This window comes from Anguilla rostrata, chromosome 13 (assembly GCF_018555375.3).
Source record: "Anguilla rostrata isolate EN2019 chromosome 13, ASM1855537v3, whole genome shotgun sequence".
Taxonomy (NCBI): Eukaryota; Metazoa; Chordata; class Actinopteri; order Anguilliformes; family Anguillidae; genus Anguilla; species Anguilla rostrata.
The window spans coordinates 40,542,144-40,564,653 of record NC_057945.1 but is presented as its reverse complement, the minus strand read 5'-3'; the positions used below and the strand labels follow the sequence as shown (position 1 = coordinate 40,564,653).

At 43.9% G+C, this 22,510-nt stretch overlaps 1 protein-coding gene across 3 annotated transcripts in view; it reads right to left on the bottom strand.

Annotated features, from left to right (window-relative positions):
• The window catches only part of LOC135238016 (copine-5), a 139,735-nt gene that overhangs the window by 91,676 nt on the left and 25,549 nt on the right, over positions 1–22,510 (bottom strand). For 2 of the 3 annotated variants that reach the window (XM_064305644.1, XM_064305643.1), the window contains 6 exons: positions 17,299–17,339; positions 15,674–15,720; positions 2,966–3,069; positions 1,589–1,628; positions 465–479; positions 252–328 (listed from right to left, as the gene is read on the bottom strand). In XM_064305644.1, the coding sequence (XP_064161714.1) occupies positions 252–328; positions 465–479; positions 1,589–1,628; positions 2,966–3,069; positions 15,674–15,720; positions 17,299–17,339 (324 nt within the window). The remainder of the gene's footprint in view (positions 1–251; positions 329–464; positions 480–1,588; positions 1,629–2,965; positions 3,070–15,673; positions 15,721–17,298; positions 17,340–22,510) is intronic. The other variant, XM_064305645.1, reaches the window with a different exon arrangement.

Sequence of the window (22,510 nt, the reverse complement as noted above, 5' to 3'; positions counted from 1 at the left end):
ATAAACATTACACTGCAAAAACACTGATCTATGAACCTCACTGGAGCACCTTGAGATCATAAACATAATTACACTGCAAAAACACTGATCCATGAACCTCACTGAAGCACCTTGAGATCATAAACATAATTACACTGCAAAACACTGATCATGACTCCTGAGCACCTTAGTCATAAACATAATTACACTGCAAAACACTGATCCACGAACCTCACTGAAGCACCTTGAGATCATCCACACATCTTACTCACCCAAGTGGCTTCTCCAGACGACTGGCAGGGGAGCCCACGATCTCTCCCAAGGTGCAGAACATCTGGCCCAGGAAGTCCTGTTGGAGATGGGGGGGGGGGGGGGGGGTTGAGAGGGGGGGTTAAGGGAGGGAGGGGATGTGAGGTCATCAGAGTGAAAGACAGCAGCAGAAGCTCTGTGTGCGTGGAGTAAATTCACCGAAGCGGGAAACGTACGTTCTGGTCGGGGGGCTTCCGGGGGGGAGCACAGGCGGCAGAGTCAACACAACAGAACAAGTCAAGAGACAGGAAGCACAAGACAAAAATAACCCAACAACGGCCCGACGACCCAACGACCCAACAACCCAACAGAGAGAGAGAGAGAGAGAGAGAGAGAGAGGGAGGAACCTTTCGTAGTCAAGGAATAAACGGACGCATGCAAGGTCGTACAGCACCAGGAGCAATTAAAAAGATTCTAAATTAAAAGCCATAAACATGAGCAATTCAAAAATATTCTAAATTAAAAGCCATAAACGTGAGCCATTCAAAAGATTCTAAATTAAAAGCCATAAATTATAAACAAAGACACACAGGTATGACATGCATATATGGAAATAATCAAGCCGTCAGGTGAATCCAAATATATGTCAGAAGTCTTGTTTGGATGGATGTCTTTATCAAAGCTTTTTGTATCCAGATCGTGTTCGTAACACTTTATAAAACAGTTTCAAATGTAACACTGCTGAGTTACAATCTCTGATTATCTGACGTTTCACCTCATAAAACAAGGCATTTAACATGATAGCATGGGCTCAAAAAGCTTTTAATGATTATAATATATGGATTTTTACCACAACCTCTAATCTAAATATGAGATATTAAGTGAACATATGCCTTATGATTACACATTCTAAATGATAAAATCTACTAAGTCAATTCACAGTACAAATAAAATACCAAATAAACAAATATTTTATTTGTATTATTATTAAGAATATTAATAATAAAACAGGCACACATTGCCATATGAAATACCACTAATTTTAATGTATGGAGATTACAATGTGTGGAAATAAAGCGCATTTATTTCCCAGGGATAATTGCAGGATGGATTTTGTTGGGAATCCTGGTGAGGTCAATGGGAATGATTTGCACGAAGCAGTAGCATGCATCTGAACATAAAAGCTTCCATTAAGAGGGGGATGCAGCAGGCCTTTTTAATTCTCCAGTAAAATGTTCAGTGTTAATGTTAAAGTGTCCCCAGCAGGAAAAAAAGCACTTTATCAGAGTAAAATGTGCTTTTTTGGAGTTAAGGCAACACTGAAGACTTCACTGTAGAGGACATTTCTTCCCCTACTTACATGTTTGGACAGGTCGGGGCTTTTGGAATCAACATCGTATCTGTGAAGTAAAATCAGACAGGAGAATCTCAAAGCCAGTAGCAGCCCGAAGATATCTTAAGAATCTTGATCTTCACCCCCCCGCCCCCCACCCCATTTCAAGGGCTCGCGGGCTGGCTTAAAGTGTGATTATAAGATTGGGTAATTAAAACTGGATAAACTCAGAACCGTGACCGTGCAAGGCTTGGTTTGCAATTAAAGGAGGAAAAGCTTGTGTGTGTGTGTGTGTGTGTGTTAGAGAGAGAGAGAGTTATCTTATTTAAACAAGGAACTTGGTAGGAGATATAGTACCATAGCAAGCTTGAGCAAGCAGCAGGAGAACTTGTTTGTGAAGAAGCAGAAGGGAGCTCAAGCCGGAAGGGTTATTAGGGCGTTACATCTCATTGTTTTATTGTGATTTTTGATAAACAGAATTTACAGAGATTAGCCAGATGGTCCTCTGTCTTTGTAAAGATTTTTCAGCACACTGCATGAGTCCATATGTTTTTTACCAAAGTAATTACACTGCAGATAGACACTGTTTGAACACTACACTAACACACTACACAGAAATGTTTGCATGCCTGTCTGTCTGTCTGTCTGTCTGCCTGCCTGCCTGTCTGTCTGTCTGTATGTCTGTATGTATGTCTGTCTGTCTGTCTGCCTGCCTGCCTGCCTGTTTGTCTGTCTGTCTGTCTGTCTGTCTGTCTGTCTGTCTGCCCATCTGTCTGTCTGCCTGCCTGTCTGTCTATCTGTCTGTCTGTCTGTCTGCCTGCCTGCCTGCCTGTCTGTATGTCTGTCTGTCTGTCTGTCTGTCTGCCTGTCTGTCTGAGATGTAGATGCAAACTTACACAATAGACACACAAAAAAGTGCCTATTTGCTAACGAAAAGTTTCCTTCCTGGCAATTGGAAAAGTCTGCTAAAAAAAAAAAAAACAGAAGGTTGTGTCTGAGAGATGAGAAGAATCAGAGAGTCTATTCTGAGACTTTTCAACAGACGTCGCTTCAATGGCCACACACTGAGGAGGAAAAAGGCACATCTGCTTCAACAGCAAAAAACAACTTTCAAATTATGGCAATGCCCCAGCTCTCCATGTTACAGAAGAGAGGAAGGAGATCGACACAAACAAAAACAGCTCAAAACCGGGCAAAATTCAGATCAAAATGCAGATGACTAACAGTAATGTCAGAAATAAAGTACAGAGAGAGGGGTAACGAAAAGATAAAGACTGGAATCACTGTGGAAAAGAAAGAGTTAAAGTCGTAGAGAAAGATGTAGATGTAGGGTGAGAATGGCAAGAATGGCATATCCACAAGAGTGATGCATTCTGGGAGACGGAGTCAAAAGGGCCAACTCACAAGTCAAAGCGAAGGTTCTGCTTCTCCTCAAAGAAGTAGTCCAGGATGTACTTCCTGACAAAGTCTGGGTTCAGCGTGTTGTCGATCACCTCTGTCCTTCCAAACTAAATCGAAAAGAGACGGGAGACAAACGGAGAGAGGCCGGCTTTTTAAATCTTCTTAATTTAACAGCAGTCGGAAGGAGCTTTAAACTAACGAGGATCAAACCAGAGAAACAAAGTCAGAATCGAGAAAATGAGACACAAGACTGAAAATAAATAGCATAGCAGAGATATCAGCCCAGAAAAATACCCTTGGTCACACAAGCATCACACATATGTATAAATATGTCACGTTACATTATGGTGATTATTGCCCTGGCCATCACTCTGATACAGGTGTATCTTGATCCCATTGGTCTAAAAGACCTCTATCCATAACTCTGCAGGCTCTTTCAGGTGCTTCTTAGCAAACTGTACCCTGGCCATCCTGTGTTTGCGGCTAATTAGTGATTTTTACCTTGCAGTGTAGCAATGTATAAATTTTTACTTGGTGAAGCTAGTGGTTTGTGTCTTGCATGGAAGCCACTGCAGGCAGGAGATTTTTAAGAATCATTAACTATACAGACATAAAGATTTTCAAGCAATGATTTAAATTAAATGTCACAGATTTCATTGAACTTAAAATGAAAAGAAACATGACCTCTGACCCCCAATAAGTATGCCGTTCTGTCTTCAAGTAATAAAGGAATAAAACATTCAACATCTACCCGAGTGGGGTTGTTGGTGATTTTGGTGAGATTTAGAGCATCTAACTGGGAGAGAATACATTCTTGAGATTTTGAGAAACTCCAGTTGAGGTAGGCTAACCTAAAAGATTTAATTCAGATTTTGAGTAAGTAAGTAAGTAAGTAAGTAAGGGGCATTCACTAAGATGAGTTCATGTAATTCCAGAAACGGTTGGGGGGGGGGGGGGGATACCAATAAGCAATATGAATAGAGTTATTACAAGAGAAAGAATCAGTCTGATAGTGAGAAGTTCTAACTGCTTGGGCTTGGATTTGGCGAGTATCCGGCAGCACAGGATGCTTTCTCTAATGTACACAGCTACACCACCACTGGTGGGCCAGTGGGTGCAAAGTGTGCTACAGCCAGGAATCAGAACCTCTCTGTCAGGGGTAGACCTTCTAAGCCACGTCCCTGCAATGGCCCGCACAGCAGGGCGGAGCGGTCTGCCAGAACCAAAGCCCGGTCCAGTTTGGGCCGTGGGCTGCGGATGTTAAGATCCCTGAGGCCTAAGGTCTTTGGAGAACAACAAGTAAGATTCCGGTTGCAAACATTTAGGACAGGAGGATTGGGTTGGACGTTACCAGAGGATGACAGAAGTAGATTTAAGCCACAGGAGCCAGAGGTCTAGAGGGAGGTATGCGTTTTTAAATAGAAGAAACTTTAGTGTGTGTCGGAGAGGAACAGGAATGTGTGTTCACTTGATTCATTTAAAAAAAGAAGAGAAAGAGAGAGGAAGTTGTTGGCCTTGGATGACGTGGCTTATTGGCAGCAGGGATTATACAGAGAGTCTACAGCTAAATGAGAGTTGTGTGTGGGATGAGGATGTTGTAAAGCTCAGTGTTTAGGAGAGTGTGACATTGTGGTGTGCTGTAATCCAATGTGATCACTGTAGGGGGAAAAACTGGGTAGAAGAAAATTAAGTAAATACACAGTGACCGGGGAGTTGGCGAAGGGAGGGAGGGGGAGGGAAGGAGAGAGCGAGAGTGAGAGCAAGAGAGAGACACAGGGAGAGAGAGAAAGAGAGATAGAGAAAGAAACTAGAGATAACATTAAGGTCATTGGATTCAGGAATCTCTGGCAATTACCAAGACATTCTGGCCAAAAACCACCAGTATTGATTGCTAATAGATCCTTCTCCAAGACAATGATCCCAGGGGCACCTCAAAATCAACCAAATGGTTAACTGATTCCCTGCCCCCACCCCCCTATATGTTCACTATATATCTCATGAAACATGATAGAGGATGACTCAGCACTGCTATCAAAATAATACTTTCCTTTTGTTTGGATCATATAACCTAGGTCATTATCAGTTTTGTTTATTTTATATAGCCTCCTTTATTCAGTGTGTGAAAAATTCACATGTATATACACAGACATGCATTAAAGACGCTCTAAATCTGAGATATCATATTTCATATACAAACATATAGCAAAGACTCTCTAAATCTGAGATGTCATATTTCATATACAAACATATAGCAAAGACTCTCTAAATCTGAGATATCATATTTCATATACAAACATATAGCAAAGACTCTCTAAATCTGAGATATCATATTTCAAAACCTCTCTCTCCTAACAGTGACTGCAGGAGGCTCAGCGGTGTATCGAACCCCCTGAACAGGGGACACGTGTGACTCCACGTATAATTACACCCCTTTAAGTGACATGATTTTTGTTTAACAGTCTGTAATTCTGCAGTCAGTCACTCCACATTTATTCCCTATAGAAGCCGTTATTAATGCTCCACTGCGGATATATTTGAGCTCAGAAAAGTGGCAAAGCCAAAAATAACCTCCTTTTCCCTCTAGAATTTAGTTCCATATCCACCTCTGCTGCACCATCTCTACTGACACTTGCTCAGGAGCACTTTAGTTATTTTATACTGTTCTTTGTGTTTTGTGTTAATAATCCATTAATTTCCTGCATGCTTAACCCTCCTGTTATGTTGCGGGTCAAATTGACCCTTTTTAAAGTTTGAAAATCTAGGAAAAATACTTAAAATTATTTTTTCAGTATGAAACTTCTTCTACTGGCCTTAATTAGTGTAATCAACATTTTAATGTATCATTAATGTTCATTTCATGTATTTGCAAACCCCCCCTGTATGGGGATTGACCCGGGAACATTTTTGCTGTACCTAAAAAATGAACAGAACAGGAGGGTTAAGAATGCAAATTAATACGTAAAAACAAAATTATAAAATTTCACCCCTGTGCAAGGTTTATTATTGCAAGGTTTGCCCTGAACTACAATATATATATACATATATATATATATATATATATACATATATATGTATACATATATATATATATATACCTCTTCCAGATTGTAGGTTTTTTCATATTTTAACTGGAGAAATTATTTCACACTGCACTCCTCTGCTTGCAACAGTTCCACCCCCTGCAAATGAAAGAAACTCTGGGCTCTTAGCAGAAGTATATATATATATATATATATATATATATATATATATATACAACTGGGAGGAAGTGCTGCAGATGGAAAAGGTGCTGAATTATTTTACCTTTTTAATCAAAGGTCTCAAAAAACCTACCTTGGATATTGTTTCATCACAAACTCAAACCATTCTCACAGTAAGACAACTCCTCAGATCTCTATAATATTCTATTTTCAGCTCAATTAAAATTCACCACTCATTTTTCAAAGGATGAATTAAACACCACTTTAAACCTGCTTCTCCATCTGAAGCTGCAAGTGAAAACAAACCCATCAAGTACATAAACAGGACAATCAAGAGCTCTTGCTCCAAAACCTCAGCAAATACAACAAAGCTTTCAATAATGTTGAGTCTACAAACTCACTTGTGCTTAATAATTCATCTCAAAGCTCCCACAGCCAAGCGAAACAAATCAGACAGGCGAAGCAACTCAACAGTCACTGAAAGTAACAAAATCCTTGCAAAATTAGTAAGCCAATTACCAATGAGCACCCAAAAAGATAGATACAGAGTCAACTTGCATGAAAGCTCGGTGAATAATCGCTAATTAGCATGAACATATCTGTGAGGTTTGAATTTCTTAGCCAGTAACTCAAGCGCTTTATATTTCATGCACTGTGAAGTATGCATATTTCATCCCAGAGTTCAGAATCATACAGAGAAAAACAAACCTGCAATTTACTTTCTACAGTCATTTTAGGTTATGTTGAATATTTACCATCGACTCAGATTCTGAAAGGCTGAAATTAAAAGCTCTGTTTTCCAGAATCAGTACCACATGATGCAGGCAATGGTGAGGAGGCGTGGGGGAGCACTGGGCTTGGCTGGTGAACGGTGGTGTCGTTGAGACCAGAGGTGAGGAGCACACAGCTGAATGTGCACGGCACAGACAGAAAATGGGCTGGACTATGATGACTATATTATCAGTGAATGTGCTGCAGCTCAATGCATTCATAGCCAATCAAATGACCTCTTTTTCATTCTCTTTAAGAGCCGTGAATTTTGTGCATGGTGCACTGCCTATTTCCGAGGTCTACCACTTGCAATAGAAGACATGGATAAAAGTATACTAATCAGATGCTTCTACAAAGGTGTTCTCTGCGAGTGGTGGGCTGTAACTTTTTTCAAAAACTGAATTTGAATGAGTTTTTTATTCATTATTCATTTTATTCAGTCAGAATTTCAATAAATCATTGCCTACACTTTTATTATGGGCCAGTTTTAATTTCCCATTAAACATGTAGACAAATATTTAAAACATGCAATAACTAAGAAATGATGACAACAATATCTTTTTATCATTTTATGAAACAAAATAAAACCAGGGAAGATCACGGCAATGCCAGTGATCCCGTTCACAGCAGCAAAATGGCTCTCTATGAACTATCACTCAAAAAAAAAAAAAAAATATATATATATATATATATATATATATATATATAAAGCATGATTCCATTAATTCACAACACTGGCACTTAACCTTAAATGAGTGATTTCCTTTAGCGGGGGAAAAAGCATTAGCCTTTGGGGACATGGAGGGCAGTAGCTGTTCCCATAGGCGGATTCTGCAGGTGAGGGCAGTAGCTGTTCCCACAGGTGGATGCTGCAGGTGAGGGCAGTAGCTGTTCGCATAGGCGGATGCTGCAGGTGAGGGCAGTAGCTGTTCCCATAGGCGGATGCTGTAGGTGAGGGCAGTAGCTGTTCCCATAGGCGGATGCTGTAGGTGAGGGCAGTAGCTGTTCCCATAGGAGGATGCTGCAGGTGAGGGCAGTAGCTGTTCCCACAGGAGGATGCTGCAGGCGAGGGCAGTAGCTGTTCCCATAGGCGGATGCTGCAGGTGAGGGCAGTAGCTGTTCCCATAGGCGGATGCTGTAGGTGAGGGCAGTAGCTGTTCCCATAGGCGGATGCTGCAGGTGAGGGCAGTAGCTGTTCCCACAGGCGGATGCTGCAGGTGAGGGCAGTAGCTGTTCCCATAGGCGGATGCTGCAGGTGAGGGCAGTAGCTGTTCCCATAGGCGGATGCTGCAGGTGAGGGCAGTAGCTGTTCCCACAGGCGGATGCTGCAGGTGAGGGCAGTAGCTGTTCCCACAGGCGGATGCTGCAGGTGAGGGCAGTAGCTGTTCCCATAGGAGGATGCTGCAGGTGAGGGCAGTAACTGTTCCCATAGGCGGATGCTGCAGGTGAGGGCAGTAGCTGTTCCCATAGGCGGATGCTGCAGGTGAGGGCAGTAGCTGTTCCCATAGGCGGATGCTGCAGGTGAGGGCAGTAGCTGTTCCCATAGGCGGATGCTGCAGGTGAGGGCAGTAGCTGTTCCCATAGGCGGATTCTGCAGGTGAGGGCAGTAGCTGTTCCCACAGGTGGATGCTGCAGGTGAGGGCAGTAGCTGTTCGCATAGGCGGATGCTGCAGGTGAGGGCAGTAGCTGTTCCCATAGGCGGATGCTGTAGGTGAGGGCAGTAGCTGTTCCCATAGGCGGATGCTGTAGGTGAGGGCAGTAGCTGTTCCCACAGGCGGATGCTGCAGGTGAGGGCAGTAGCTGTTCCCACAGGCGGATGCTGCAGGTGAGGGCAGTAGCTGTTCCCACAGGCGGATGCTGCAGGTGAGGGCAGTAGCTGTTCCCATAGGCGGATGCTGCAGGTGAGGGCAGTAGCTGTTCCCATAGCGGATGCTGCAGGTGAGGGCAGTAGCTGTTCCCACAGGCGGATGCTGCAGGTGAGGGCAGTAGCTGTTCCCATAGGCGGATGCTGCAGGTGAGGGCAGTAGCTGTTCCCATAGGCAGATGCTGCAGGTGAGGGCAGTAGCTGTTCGCATAGGCAGATGCTGCAGGTGAGGGCAGTAGCTGTTCCCATAGGCGGATGCTGCAGGTGAGGGCAGTAGCTGTTCCCATAGGAGGATGCTGCAGGTGAGGGCAGTAGCTGTTCCCATAGCGGATGCTGCAGGTGAGGGCAGTAGCTGTTCCCATAGGCGGATGCTGCAGGTGAGGGCAGTAGCTGTTCCCATAGGAGGATGCTGCAGGTGAGGGCAGTAGCTGTTCCCATAGGCGGATGCTGCAGGTGAGGGCAGTAGCTGTTCCCATAGGCGGATGCTGCAGGTGAGGGCAGTAGCTGTTCCCATAGGTGGATGCTGCAGGTGAGGGCAGTAGCTGTTCCCATAGGCAGATGCTGCAGGTGAGGGCAGTAGCTGTTCCCACAGGCAGATGCTGCAGGTGAGGGCAGTAGCTGTTCCCATAGGCGGATGCTGCAGGTGAGGGCAGTAGCTGTTCCCATAGGAGGATGCTGCAGGTGAGGGCAGTAGCTGTTCCCATAGGAGGATGCTGCAGGTGAGGGCAGTAGCTGTTCCCATAGGCGGATGCTGCAGGTGAGGGCAGTAGCTGTTCCCATAGGCGGATGCTGCAGGTGAGGGCAGTAGCTGTTCCCATAGCGGATGCCGCAGGTGAGGGCAGTAGCTGTTCCCATAGGAGGATGCTGCAGGTGAGGGCAGTAGCTGTTCCCATAGGCGGATGCTGCAGGTGAGGGCAGTAGCTGTTCCCACAGGCGGATGCTGCAGGTGATTTTCTCCTTGGTTATTGTTTTGTCTCTCAGCAGACAGCGTGACCCACATATGAACTTTATTTTTAGGCCACCTAATGATACACAAAACAACAACATGGCCGGATGTTTATCGGTTTCTTTGATATTGAGCACCACCCCATGATGTTAAATTAGCTTGGGAGAGATAACTAATGAACTAATGAACATAGAGTACTGGCCTAAATTAGTTAATAAGTTTAGTTCTCTTAAAAATTTTTTTATCTTTCTTATGATGTTGCTTTTCAGAGCCAGTTTCAACTGTAAAATGTATTTTGTATTTGATCTTCTTCACCAGGAGAAAAACCGCTCTGGCAGAGCGAAAAGCTCGCAGCTCTACACGCGCCAATCAGAAAATAGAGCCCTGTGTTTTATTTAAGCGATGTTCTCTCAGAAGTCTCAGCAAATAATCTCATCGTCATAGTGCAGTCCTGTTACCACACTTCCATGTGTAAAAAAATGGGAGGTTTGAAATGCTTTGATATTTTAGTTTTGTTCATTCATTCAAAACAAATTAATACTAATAAATGTATTGCTAAATTTAGTGAGGTTAGTGAGGACAGATTGAAAATACTGTACAAAATGTTTAAATATGCTTTGTATATCTTTGTATCTTTGTGTGTGAAACCTTAACATCTTTAAATAGCATATGGATTGAATGATAAAACAACAATATATTTTAAGGAAGTATAATGTAGTTATAAACCCTTTATTAAGCATGAATGATTAAGTCATAATCTGATATTTCATGCATGTATCTAGAGTACTGGGATATTAGCGCAGATGAAAATGCATACATTTAGGGGTTCTTCTGCAGGTAGTAGACCCGTCCAGTGAACATTCACTGTGGCCTCCTGGTCTGAAGATTTCTCTGAAAGTAAACCTAGACCAGGAAATATCTTCTCATAACATATCCTCTTCCAGTGCTTTTTCGTTCCTTTTTTTACCTTCATTTGACCAAACAGGTCACCAGAAAACTCAGTTCTAATTTGCAGCAAAGAGCAGGAGAACCAAAGTGGGTGGAGAAAGCAATTGTGAATCCAAGACATTTTTTTTTGTCCCAGCCAAAATCAATTTTTGGCTTTTAGTGCTAAGATCACATTTCCACTTCCCCCCTGTCCCCGTGGCTCCTCCTTCTTCTTCTATCTCTCTTTCTCTCTCTTCTTTCTCCATTTCCCAGTCGTCTCCCGCTCTCTTTCACACCACAAATTCTCATTTTTCCTCCGCTCTCTCTTTCCTTCCCGTTCCCATCTCCCTCATACCCACACGTCTGGGACAGGGTGGCCCGATACTCCAGAGGCCTCATGCATTAATGGAAAGGGACTCCTTTGTCAGCAATAGAACATAAAGGCCAATTACAGCAAGAAAGAATTAAGAAATGGCAAATACATTTTTTTTTTTTTTTTTTTACTTTTTGATTGTTATGTCTCAGAGAGCATCCGTAGCATTAGCAGCACTGATATCACAGTGCTCAGTAAGGCTGCCGTCATTAACAAGTCAATGGCTCTCCCAAGCCATGAACACACACCGCCGCGATCGCCAAGGAGACACTAAACGCACGGAGACTTAACGGCTCCCAGCGCATCTTAAAATTGTACATCATTATCATTAATCCACATTTATTCACGTCCGAAAAATGTCCAAGTCCAATTTCGCTCTGGAGAAACGACCGTTAAAATGTGTAATGACGTCCGTTCCAGCTCCGGCGTCTGAGAGGTGTCAAGCGCGAGAGGGCACAGCGATCGTGCCGCCGGTGCGTTTTGGGAGAGTCATTTAAGGCGAAGAATGTCTCGATGATAGAATGTAGAATGTTCTTAGCTCGAGGGTTCTAGAATGGAACCAGCCCGGGCCGCATCGCGCTGCGCACGGGAATCTGTTTTCCCGTCACAATGACGTGTGTCATTCTGACGCAATCAGGAAAATATAACAACTTAAGTTTAAATGTTTTTTTTTAGTACAATGGGCTGGAGTGAACTGAGATTTCCGGACTGAATTCAGGGCAGAACCTTTTCTTGACCATACACGATGAAGCCCCCAGTCCTGTGTGTGCTGTCAGGATGGCCACATTCAAAGACAGAGCTGTCAGCGCAAATGCTGTCGCTGTCTGCTCTGTTACGCGGGGGGGGGGCTGTCCGTTACTGTACGACGTCAACATGAACGCTGCCACCGCGTGTTACCGCCATTTCCGCTGTCCCATGGGCCAATAGCGTCGCTCATCTAATACAGCAAAGTCTGGGACCCGTACACACAATCATGAAAAAACCCAGGCTCATCTCCAACACTACCATTGTACTGATAAGGGGAGAAAAAAAAATTATATTTCACAAATGATAAATTGAATTTGCCGCTTGGCCAGAGACGGCAGGCGCCTGCTCGGGTCACTGAATGGCACCGGTTGAAATAAAATCATTCCAGATTAATTCAGATCTTGTTTGGCGTGGCAGGTATGTCATACCCCACGTTCACGGCACTCTTCAGCATTTCCAGAAATACCTACAATGACTGCAGGCTCTCGCTCCTCACATACATGGATTTCTGTTCCTTCTACCTGCCTGTAAACACACAGAATCCAGCTTTGCACAGCCACATATAAAAAAAGAGGGATTTGTGTGGTAGGGCTGGAGCCAGAGCCAGTCTGGCTTATGCTCAGTGACGGCAGTGTGTTTCCAACACTAAGCTGCTGTGGATGACTGTCTTTTTCATGTCTATGCCTTTGACATTGTTTGTGTTCATCTGCAAATAGTTTTGTCTAAAATAGGTCTGAGTGACATACGGATTTATCTCATTAGCAGCGGGAAACAGAGCAAGCGGTGGATATATGCAAATTAACATGTGATGTCATCTGGCAAATGTCCAATAGCGAGGCTGAAGTTCAGCAGCGCCTTCCTCTAAGGGATGGCAACAATGGTGTGAAGAAAGAGCCACATAACTAATGGCGCTAAACACTGAAAACGTTTTCGATGAGACTGAGCTAAGCGTACTTCAGTTAGACACCGTCCGCTCGGAATGCCATCAGTATATACTGTGGGCAGACCTGGGTAAAATACGTATTTGTTTGGGACTTTTCTGTGCTCTATTGATCTTGACTGGTGTAACTGAGCCTGTCAATATGACCAGAAGGTGGTGTTTGCACTTTTTGAGAGTATTTCATTGGTTCACCAAATGAAATACACCAGACAAGATCAGTAAAGCATAGAAGTGTGTCTGAATCCAAAACAAATACGTATTTGATCCAGGTTTGCCTGTGGGTGGCTCAGATAACATGAGTGGGGAAGAGTTGGTATTGCTCTTACCCATTTGAGACATAACTAATAATGAATTGCATTTCATCCACTACATGATTTATACAGCTACTGGGTGGGTAAGTCCTGCTTGGCAACCTGAGGAAAACAAAAGGCTTTGCAGCTCAATACTCAATGGTCTTTTCAGGATGAAGTACAAAAGTGTGTGAGGAATATGATGGACAGGAGGAAGGGACAGGAACACCTTCTCCAGCCTCCAGCCTAAAGGCATCTCCCCTCCACTTCAGTCAATAGGCACAGCAGGAAGCTAATTGGATTACAGGGGTTTTTTTGGCACCTTGAGGAAAACAAAATGCTCTGACCTTATCTCTTAAAGAATGGACAAAAAAAGGGATTTGAGAGGGAGAGCGAGAGAGCTGTTGGAAGCTTTATCTAGCCGCCGCCAGCGTAGCTTTCTCTCCGGCTGTATTTATCAGTTCCCACCGGCACACACACAACACTGTGGAGGCATAAAAAACCCAACTTAGCCCGTGTGAAACACAAACACAGGTTTAATGAGAGCACGGTGCGTGGATGCCGCATGGCTGCTCGACACAAAGACAGTCTATCACCGTCCGACACAAAGATAGTCCACCACCATCTGACACAAAGATAGTCTATCACCATCTGACACAAAGATAGTCCACCACCATCTGACACAAAGATAGTCTATCACCATCTGACACAAAGATAGTCTATCACCATCTGACACAAAGATAGTCTGTCACCGTCCGACACAAAGATAGTCCACCACCATCTGACACAAAGATAGTCTATCAGCATCCGACACAAAGATAGTCTATCACCATCCGACACAAAGATAGTCTATCACCGTCTGATGCAAAGATAGCCTATCACCATCTGATGCAAAGATAGTCTATCACCATCTGACACAAAGATAGCCTATCACCATATTACCTTGTTTTATCTTGTATTTTTGAACTCCGCTCAGGCAGTGCGCCTGAATTTCATTGTACACACCAGTACGATGACAATAAAGAAATTCTATTCTATTCTATTCTATTCCATCTGACGCAAAGATAGTCTACCACCGTCTGACACAAAGATAGTCTATCACCATCTGACACAAAGATAGTCTATCACCATCCGACACAAAGATAGTCTATCACCATCTGACACAAAGATAGTCTGTCACCGTCCGACACAAAGATAGTCTATCACCATCCGATACAAAGATAGTCTATCACCATCTGACGCAAAGATAGTCTATCACCATCCGACGCAAAGATAGTCTATCACCGTCTGATGCAAAGATAGTCTATCACCATCTGACACAAAGATAGCCTATCACCATATTACCTTGTTTTATCTTGTATATTTGAGCTCCGCTTAGGCAGTGTGCCTGAATTTCGTTGTACACACCAGTACAATGACAATAAAGAAATTCTATTCTATTCTATTCTATTCCATCTGACGCAAAGATAGTCTACCACCGTCTGACACAAAGATAGTCTATCACCGTCTGACACAAAGATAGTCTATCACCGAAAGCAACGAGCATCCTGTTCTTGCCATTTGTTAGTTTTTTATTATTTTGGATAACCAATTTAAGTGCACTTTTTTAAAATGTATTTTCACACTTTCACTGCATTTCTGCAAATGCCAAACTCATCATGTCGGTTGAAAAACAAGAAACAATTACACAAATTCATTTTTCTGTTGAGGGAACGGCGCGTTTCAGGTTTTTTATTTTGTAATTTTATTTTTCCCACTGGCATAGTCTGTGCCTTTCAGAAGCCAAACGCAAGGACATGTAGTACAGAGAGATGATTTAACGGTGTCCAAATTCAGAGTGTGTGATCATCTGATTATTTTATCTCATGAAAAATGTTATGTATCGCCAAATTTGAAAGCCCATGGATTTTAATGTTGTTCTTTTTTCCTCTCCAAGAGGGCTATTCAAGCAGAGAACACATTCAGACGGGGAATCACTGGTGCCATCATCTCCTGCAAGCGACAGCTGCCACACGTTACAGCGGATCCAAGAGTTAAAACCTTACTGCCCGAAGGACATGAAATTATCTTTCTCACATGGGAAGCTGCATGACGAATTACCAGCCCAGATATATCACATAAGGCAGTTCATATGTGTGTGTGTGTGTGTGTGTGTGTGTGTGTGTGTGCGTGTGAGCTGTGTGTGTGTGTGTGTGCGTGAGCGTGAGCGTGCGTGTGTGTGTGTGTGTGTGTGTGAGTGTGTGAGCGTGAGTGTGCGTGTGAGTGTGTGTGTGTGTGTGTGTGTGTGTGTGTGTGTGTGTGTGTGTGAGCGTGTGTGTGAGTGTATGTGTGTGTGTGCGCGAGTGAGTGTAAATGCATGCATGCGTGCTCATTGATCTTGTGTGTGGAGGGAGTGTGAGTGTGTGTGTATATGAGAGAGAGAGAGTGTGTGTATGCGTATGTGTATCTGTGTGCGTGTGAGTGTGCATGTGTGTGTGCGTGAGTGTGCATGCATGCATGAGTGCTCATTTATCTTGTGTGTGTGAGAGAGTGTGCGTGTGCGTGTGCGCAAGCATGTGTCTGAGTGTGAATGTGTGTGCATGTGTGTGCGTGTGAGTGTGTGTGAGCGTGTGTGAGCGTGTGTGAGCGTGTGCGTGCGTGTGCTCCCTCTTACCTCTCTCCACTGTTTGGTTTCCACTCCCTGGGTGTAGAGGACACACACTGGAGACACACAGGAGCATTAGAGGATAAGAGCAGAGTTCAGTCAGGCACAATCACAAAAGGCCATATGCTTAAATAAAACTGATGGATGCATCATAACAAAAACATTAAAAACCGCATATGGTACTTCCCATAAAATTTGTAAACACTTTTTTGTAATCATGTGAAAAATATGATATGCATATAATTTTAATTTGAGCTTTTTTTAATGCACATTTTGAGCTGGTGGCAGCTGCATCAGACTCTCTATCGCTGGCTGACAGATGACTCCCCTCATTGTTGGTCTCCGTACATTTACAGTTTTTTTGTAAATGTCGATCTATTGTTGTTTTGCGTGAGCGTGTGTGTGTGTGTGTGTGTGAGCACGTGTGTGTGTGTGTGTGTGTGTGTCTGTGTGAATGCATGTGCATGTGTGTGGAAAAATTGGAACGTGGGTAGATGGTGGATACTGGCACATTCGGTCACTGAAATGCGGTGTAGTTTTGTTTTTTTGTTTTTGCGGTTTAGTTTTGTTTTGCGTGAGGCTCTGTCTGTGTTTTCTTTCCTTCCTCTCCCTGTATCAGGAAAACAAATTGCTTTTATGAGGTCATAATTAATCACTAATTGTATGATTGGTCAGGTGACTACGCTAATCCACTGCCTATGGGGACCTGACAACGACGCTGCTCGCAATGCAAGAGCAAATCCCCGTGGCTTATGTGCTTTGGAAATATTGGTTTCCCTCATCACTGTGTGCAGAATTAATGCAAAACTGGCTGTACAACTCATCGATCTTACACTAGAACGCCAGTGCAATTTAACACATTTTTTCTGTAATATAATAGAAAAGCAATAGCTTACAATATCATGCTATTATACATGCACTGGAAAATTATTTTCATATTTTGGCTTCAACATTTTTTTAAGACTGTTAATTTTTTTTTATGATTTGATTCATTCATTCATATTTTTTAATTAAATGACCAAGACAACATGCAACATCATGTTGATGTTGTGTGACAATCTGGGGTGACATCTTCCTATGACACCGCGCTACTGCAATGTAAATACTGAGCCGGAGCCATGCTCAAAATGTGCAAACTAAAAGGCCCTTTAGAACAGAAAAGCAGGTAGCTGTGCCACGGCCTAGCCATTCGGGCTCCATTCACATGGCCCGTCGCTCATTGTAAATTAATCTTCAGTGACTGGATCCCGGAATGCCACCTCACATCTCACCGAGCCGAGAAAAACGGACTTTGTGATGCGGTGCCAGCTAAATCCGGAAATTCCTGTTCCAGTTTGATTGGACCCTTAAATTCAGCCAATCGCTTCATCTGATTTAATCCTGCCTGTGGTTTGGTCTTCAAAGGACCCCATATAAATATATAATCTATATATGCTATAAGGAGCTGCAGATAAAGTTAAATAAGGAAATAAAATGGCTGCTTCTGTGGTTGTGCTTTAGACCTGACCACAGTGACATTCATACAAGTTGGGAAAAGGTCAGAAAGAATGATCATTACAGGAAAGGAAATACTAAAACAATGTAAAAAAAAAAAAAAAAATTTTAAAAGCTACATTTAATTGAGCAATACTTACATGGGTCTGATTTGGAGAAGGTGTCTCTGTCTAAAAGGTTCCTAAAGACATAAAAAGAGAAAGTGTCAATGTACAGTGCTGTAGAGTAACCTACTGCCCCTGAAACTGTAGAGAAATACTTTCTTAAAGATCACTACAGATGAGTAACAGAAGTTAGCTACAGGTGTGACGGTACCCATCGGCAAAATTTCAAATCCCAGTGATGAATGTTTAAGTGTTATGAACTTCAGTACGACATCACAGAAAAAAACAATGAAATCAGTGTGTTGCCAAACTATGGCAGTCATGCAGGGTCTGATGGAAAGACACACACACACACACACACACACACACACACACACGCATGCACAAACACACGCATGCACACAGGTACACATGTGCACACACGCATGCACACAGGCACACACGCATGCTCACATGCACACACACACACACAGGCACACACGCATGCTCACATGCACACACACACACACACACACACTCACACACACACACACGCTCATGCTCACGCTTACACGCACACACACACACACACTCACACACACACACACGCTCAGCACGCACACGCACACACACATGCTCACACTCACACACACACACGCACACACACACACACCACACACACACACACACACACACACTCACACACATGCTCACACTCACACACACACACACATTGTTCTTCCACATCAGCCTTTGATCATGCTCTTTGGTCAAACAGAAATTAATACGCAAATTCTGCACTCCACAGGGAACAGAGCAGTCCTTATATGAAACAATTACAGCTCATCAACAAACAAAATCCTTTGATCATGACCAAATAAAATGGACAAAATAGATCCATTTTGTAGGCTGGGTTTAGTCATTACAATAGACTAATGACTAGTAATGGCAAGCCCTTTGGTGCTGATTACAACCAATAATAAACCAAGGTTGATACTTCAGCCCCTCCCTACACGATTTCAGTGCCATATATATATATACATATATATATATATATATGTTTAAACTCATTATACAACACAATGTAATACATAGCACTCTGTTTACGGAACCGTATGTCATTTTGTGATGTCATTTCTCAGAAACGCATGCCGTGTGGTGAAGTAAAGTGCACACAGTGCTTCAGGAAGGCCGGCTGTTATATCCACGGTAATGGTGTGACAGTCTTTGCTTTTAAGTGCATCACATATCTGTCACACCAGCAGGCAAAAGCGCAGTGGTCAGAATCATCATAAACAATAATTATTGATTTAAAAAAAAAAAAAAAAAAAAAAAAAAAAACAATGTCACCTCCATCATACAATGTAACTTATTTGCCTTTTTAGAGGAAGTTTAGTATTTTCACAATCCTATTACCCCCCCCTCCTCCCCTCCCCACCTACTATTCTATGTTTGATCTGAAAAAAATCACTGCAGAAATTCTCTTCAAAAATTGCTCTCTTCAAATGCACATTATGATTCACTTCAGTTTGAGACGGAAGGTGACGGAAGCTTCAGCGTGAGCAGGTGAGAGAAGGTCCCCCAGGAGCGCTGGTCTCCTTGTGACACCTGCCCCCCAGATCCCCTCCGCTATCCCTAGCGTGCTACCGCTCATCAGGGCACGCGTGCAGCGTTCCCTTCTGGGAATGCCTGACTGGCGATCTGACCCCCCCCCCCCCCCCCCGCGCACGACCGTTCACCTCCTTCCGTTCGCCCAGCGGGAGGAGCACGCGTGCGTTTGTCTCCGGGGACAGAGGAGCGTAACTTATCGAATTCTCAGAAGAACAGTTCCGTGCCTCCAAACGCAAACGCTCCTCTCTCCTGCTGATCTCTCTGCACTGACAGTCAGGATGAATAAGGAACAATAACTTCATAAGAGAATATGAAGCACTCATTTAGAATATGAAGCGCATTTAGGAGCCTTGGGCAATCTGCATAAATTATTATTTATTTCTAAAAACTGAATTTGCCAAGAGGCTGCAGAGTCCATCAGGAATACTGGGGAAGCGTGATATTATACCTCACAATGATATTAACGGATGAAACGTTCAAAAGACTCTCTCTCTTTTACTTGTCTTCTTTCCTTTTCTGGATGCTTTTTATTTGGACAAGATCAGATAACGTTCTTTAGGAAACAAGCCAGTGATGCATTAATGTTTCTCACCCTTGCAGATTAAATCAATACATTACATGCTTTCCTACATCAGGATTAACACCCTTTAGTTTGTTCATTCATGCATCCATGACTTTCGATTTAATTATGGGACGAGTTTCGTTTGCTGCATATCAACTAGTCGATAAACAATAAAAATCACCCCACCGCGTTCATTTATGAGAATATTATATTTTTATCTACATCAAAATGCGAGCCTATAAGGAGGAGTGCTTTGTGTCTTTCAGTTTGCTTTTTTGTATTTCAATATCCCTCAAGACACATGAGTGGTACGGTCCAAATCTCTGGGGAATATACAGGGGTAAGAGGGCATTGTGTGAAAAGAGCATAACACAGAGAGCAATAGAGAGCAAGACTGGTCAGAAAACTGCACACGAAACCCAACCGCTGTACTAATACAGCGCTGTACGAACACGCGTCTGTGCACACCGACATGATGGCACGACACGGAACTTAACCTTCCAGCACGGGTGTGAAACGGTTTAAAGAGAGGCTGAAGTAGTCTGGCTTGACCCCAACAGCGGCCGCTCCAGAGGCTGGGTTAAACGGCTGGGTTAAACGGCTGGGTTAAACGGCTGGGTTAAACGGCTGGGTTAAACAGCTGGGTTAAGCGGCTGGGTTAAACGGCTGGGTTAAACAGCTGGGTTAAACGGCTGGGTTAAACGGCTGGGTTAAACAGCTGGGTTAAACGGCTGGGTTAAACGGCTGGGTTAAACGGCTGGGTTAAACGGCTGGGTTAAACAGCTGGGTTAAACACAGAAACAGGCGCAGTGTCTCTCCAGCCATCAGCACAATCTGCCGCAATAATGGCTAGTTATGCCTGCGCGATATGCAAGTCATCTGTCCCTTAATTAAGGGGGTAGGGGTACGAAGTGACCCCCGCCCCACACACACATGCTCTGATCTAATGCCCTCGCGCCCAAGCACAGCATGCTCTGATCGAATGACCCCCCGCCCCACACACACAGCATGCTCTGATCGAATGACCCCCCCCGCCCCACAGAACACAGCATGCTCTGATGAGCCAGTCCGGTTTTAATTTCTCTTGTCTGACTTTGATTCGGTGGAAAGGCTCCTCATTGGTTCATGCTTCCCCTCTGACGGGTAGCACTGGTCCGGGGGACCGGAGAAGGGCCACTTTAGATGCTTAACAGCTGTATGGGCCCCCGCTGAGAGCGGGGGGGGGGGGGGGGACGGAGTGAAGAAGTTTGAAACAGCGAGTCAAGCTTTCCCGTGAGAACAATAAAGTGTCTCCTCGAATCAGCAGCCAAGCGGGTAGGCGGGCGGCTGCGCGAGTTAGCACGCTTCCCTCGGCAAACGCACCGCGACAGGAATCGCGGGAAAGGACAGGACCGGATTTAGCTTGTTTGTTCTGCTTCGCGTGGCCCCAGAAGCAGCAGCAGACTTTATTTAATAAACAAAGATGGCGGCTGAGTTACCTCGAGCCGTCGGTTCTCGTCCGAGCGTTTTTACCGCATCAATCCGCCGGAGATCGTTTACAGTGAAACCTGCCGGTGGGGGCAAGGGGGGGGGGGGGTGGCATTCGTGCGCCGGTCACCTGACCTCGATGGCCAGTCTTTACCGCCATCTTTCACTTTTCTCTTTTTAGAGAAAAATCTGGATCTGATTTGAGTCGCGGTCGCCTTCCTAACACAGTCGGCGGGCGTGCTGGTGCTTCATGAATACATACGGCTTTATGAATACGTACGACGGCGAGTCAAAGCAGTCCCACAAACCCCGGCTTGTGAGAAGCTGCCTTGAACCCTTTCACGTTTCTGAGAAACACTGTAATATTTGTTCTTGTTTTCTCTTGTGGGGTCGGCACTTCCTGGAAAGATGGGCACTGTAGCAGCAGCTCACCAGGTAGCTATCCAGCCAGCAGCTGCCTAATGTTCCGTGCGTCATCCTGTTTGTTGATGTTCGCTTAAGTCTACATCTATCTGTTCTTGCATCGCTAGCAGGCACTGGCCATATAGGTTTCCATCCATATGGGGGGGGGCAAAACCATCTGCGTGGGGTGCCAAACATGGGGGGTAAAAATAGTGAAAGTGGGTACTCCCAACCAAGACCCCCCCCCCCCCCCCCTTTCTGTGGCCCTCATTCATTCTCCCATTTGCTAAGCTTTTGCTAATCCAAGTCCGGACAACGGTCTCTGCTATATGACCTTTTTTAAAGAGCAGGAGTTTGACAATCAAAGTCGATTATAAAATAAGACAGAGGCAGAAGCGGTGGGGAAAATGGGTGTCGATCGTACACAAATACAGAGAGACCAGCCGTGACGTCACCTCTGCACGACGGCCCCCTGCACATGACCCCCATTTTACTTTCCCCACTCACTATTTTCTTAATTTCACACTGAATATCTGCACACTTTCATTTGCCCACCACCATACATTTTTATTTTTCAAAGCTAAGTGTCAAATGGGGGAAATGGTCGACGCACATAAGCTCAGTTTCCCACAGCAGACGAAGTTTCACTCATATAACTACGAGGGATTATTCAGCATATGGCTTTCTCATTTCTGCACATAAACAGGAACAGCAGCTACGGATCGAGTGACAAGCGATTAATCACCATAATCCTTTATTAAATCACAAACTGTTAAATTGATTTAGAGGGTCGTTTGTGTGCTGTAATCACTGAACTTTTTTTTTTTTTTTTACCCCTTATGAAATATTTATACACAAATGGATAACATTTGAAACCACTGGATATTCAGTCTGGGGTTGAAACACACCAGGATTCCTGCATTATTGAACAATATTACACAGCAAAATATTCAGTGTTAAATCAACTCTTAGAGTACAAATGGTCCCTATTGGACTCGTATGCAAGTATTTTGTTAGAGTTGCCTGAACACTGAACATTTTACTCATGTTTCTAACAAAATATCAAGTTTTACAGATTCAATCAAACTCTTCCCAAGATTAGTTACATTTAGTCACAGTATTACAAAACATTAATTCTTATTCAAGGTGTTCCCTAATTTGCACAACAGAGAAGGTAAAGTTGGGTGTCTAGTTAAAAATAACACACAGCTAGGTACTGAGTGGTAC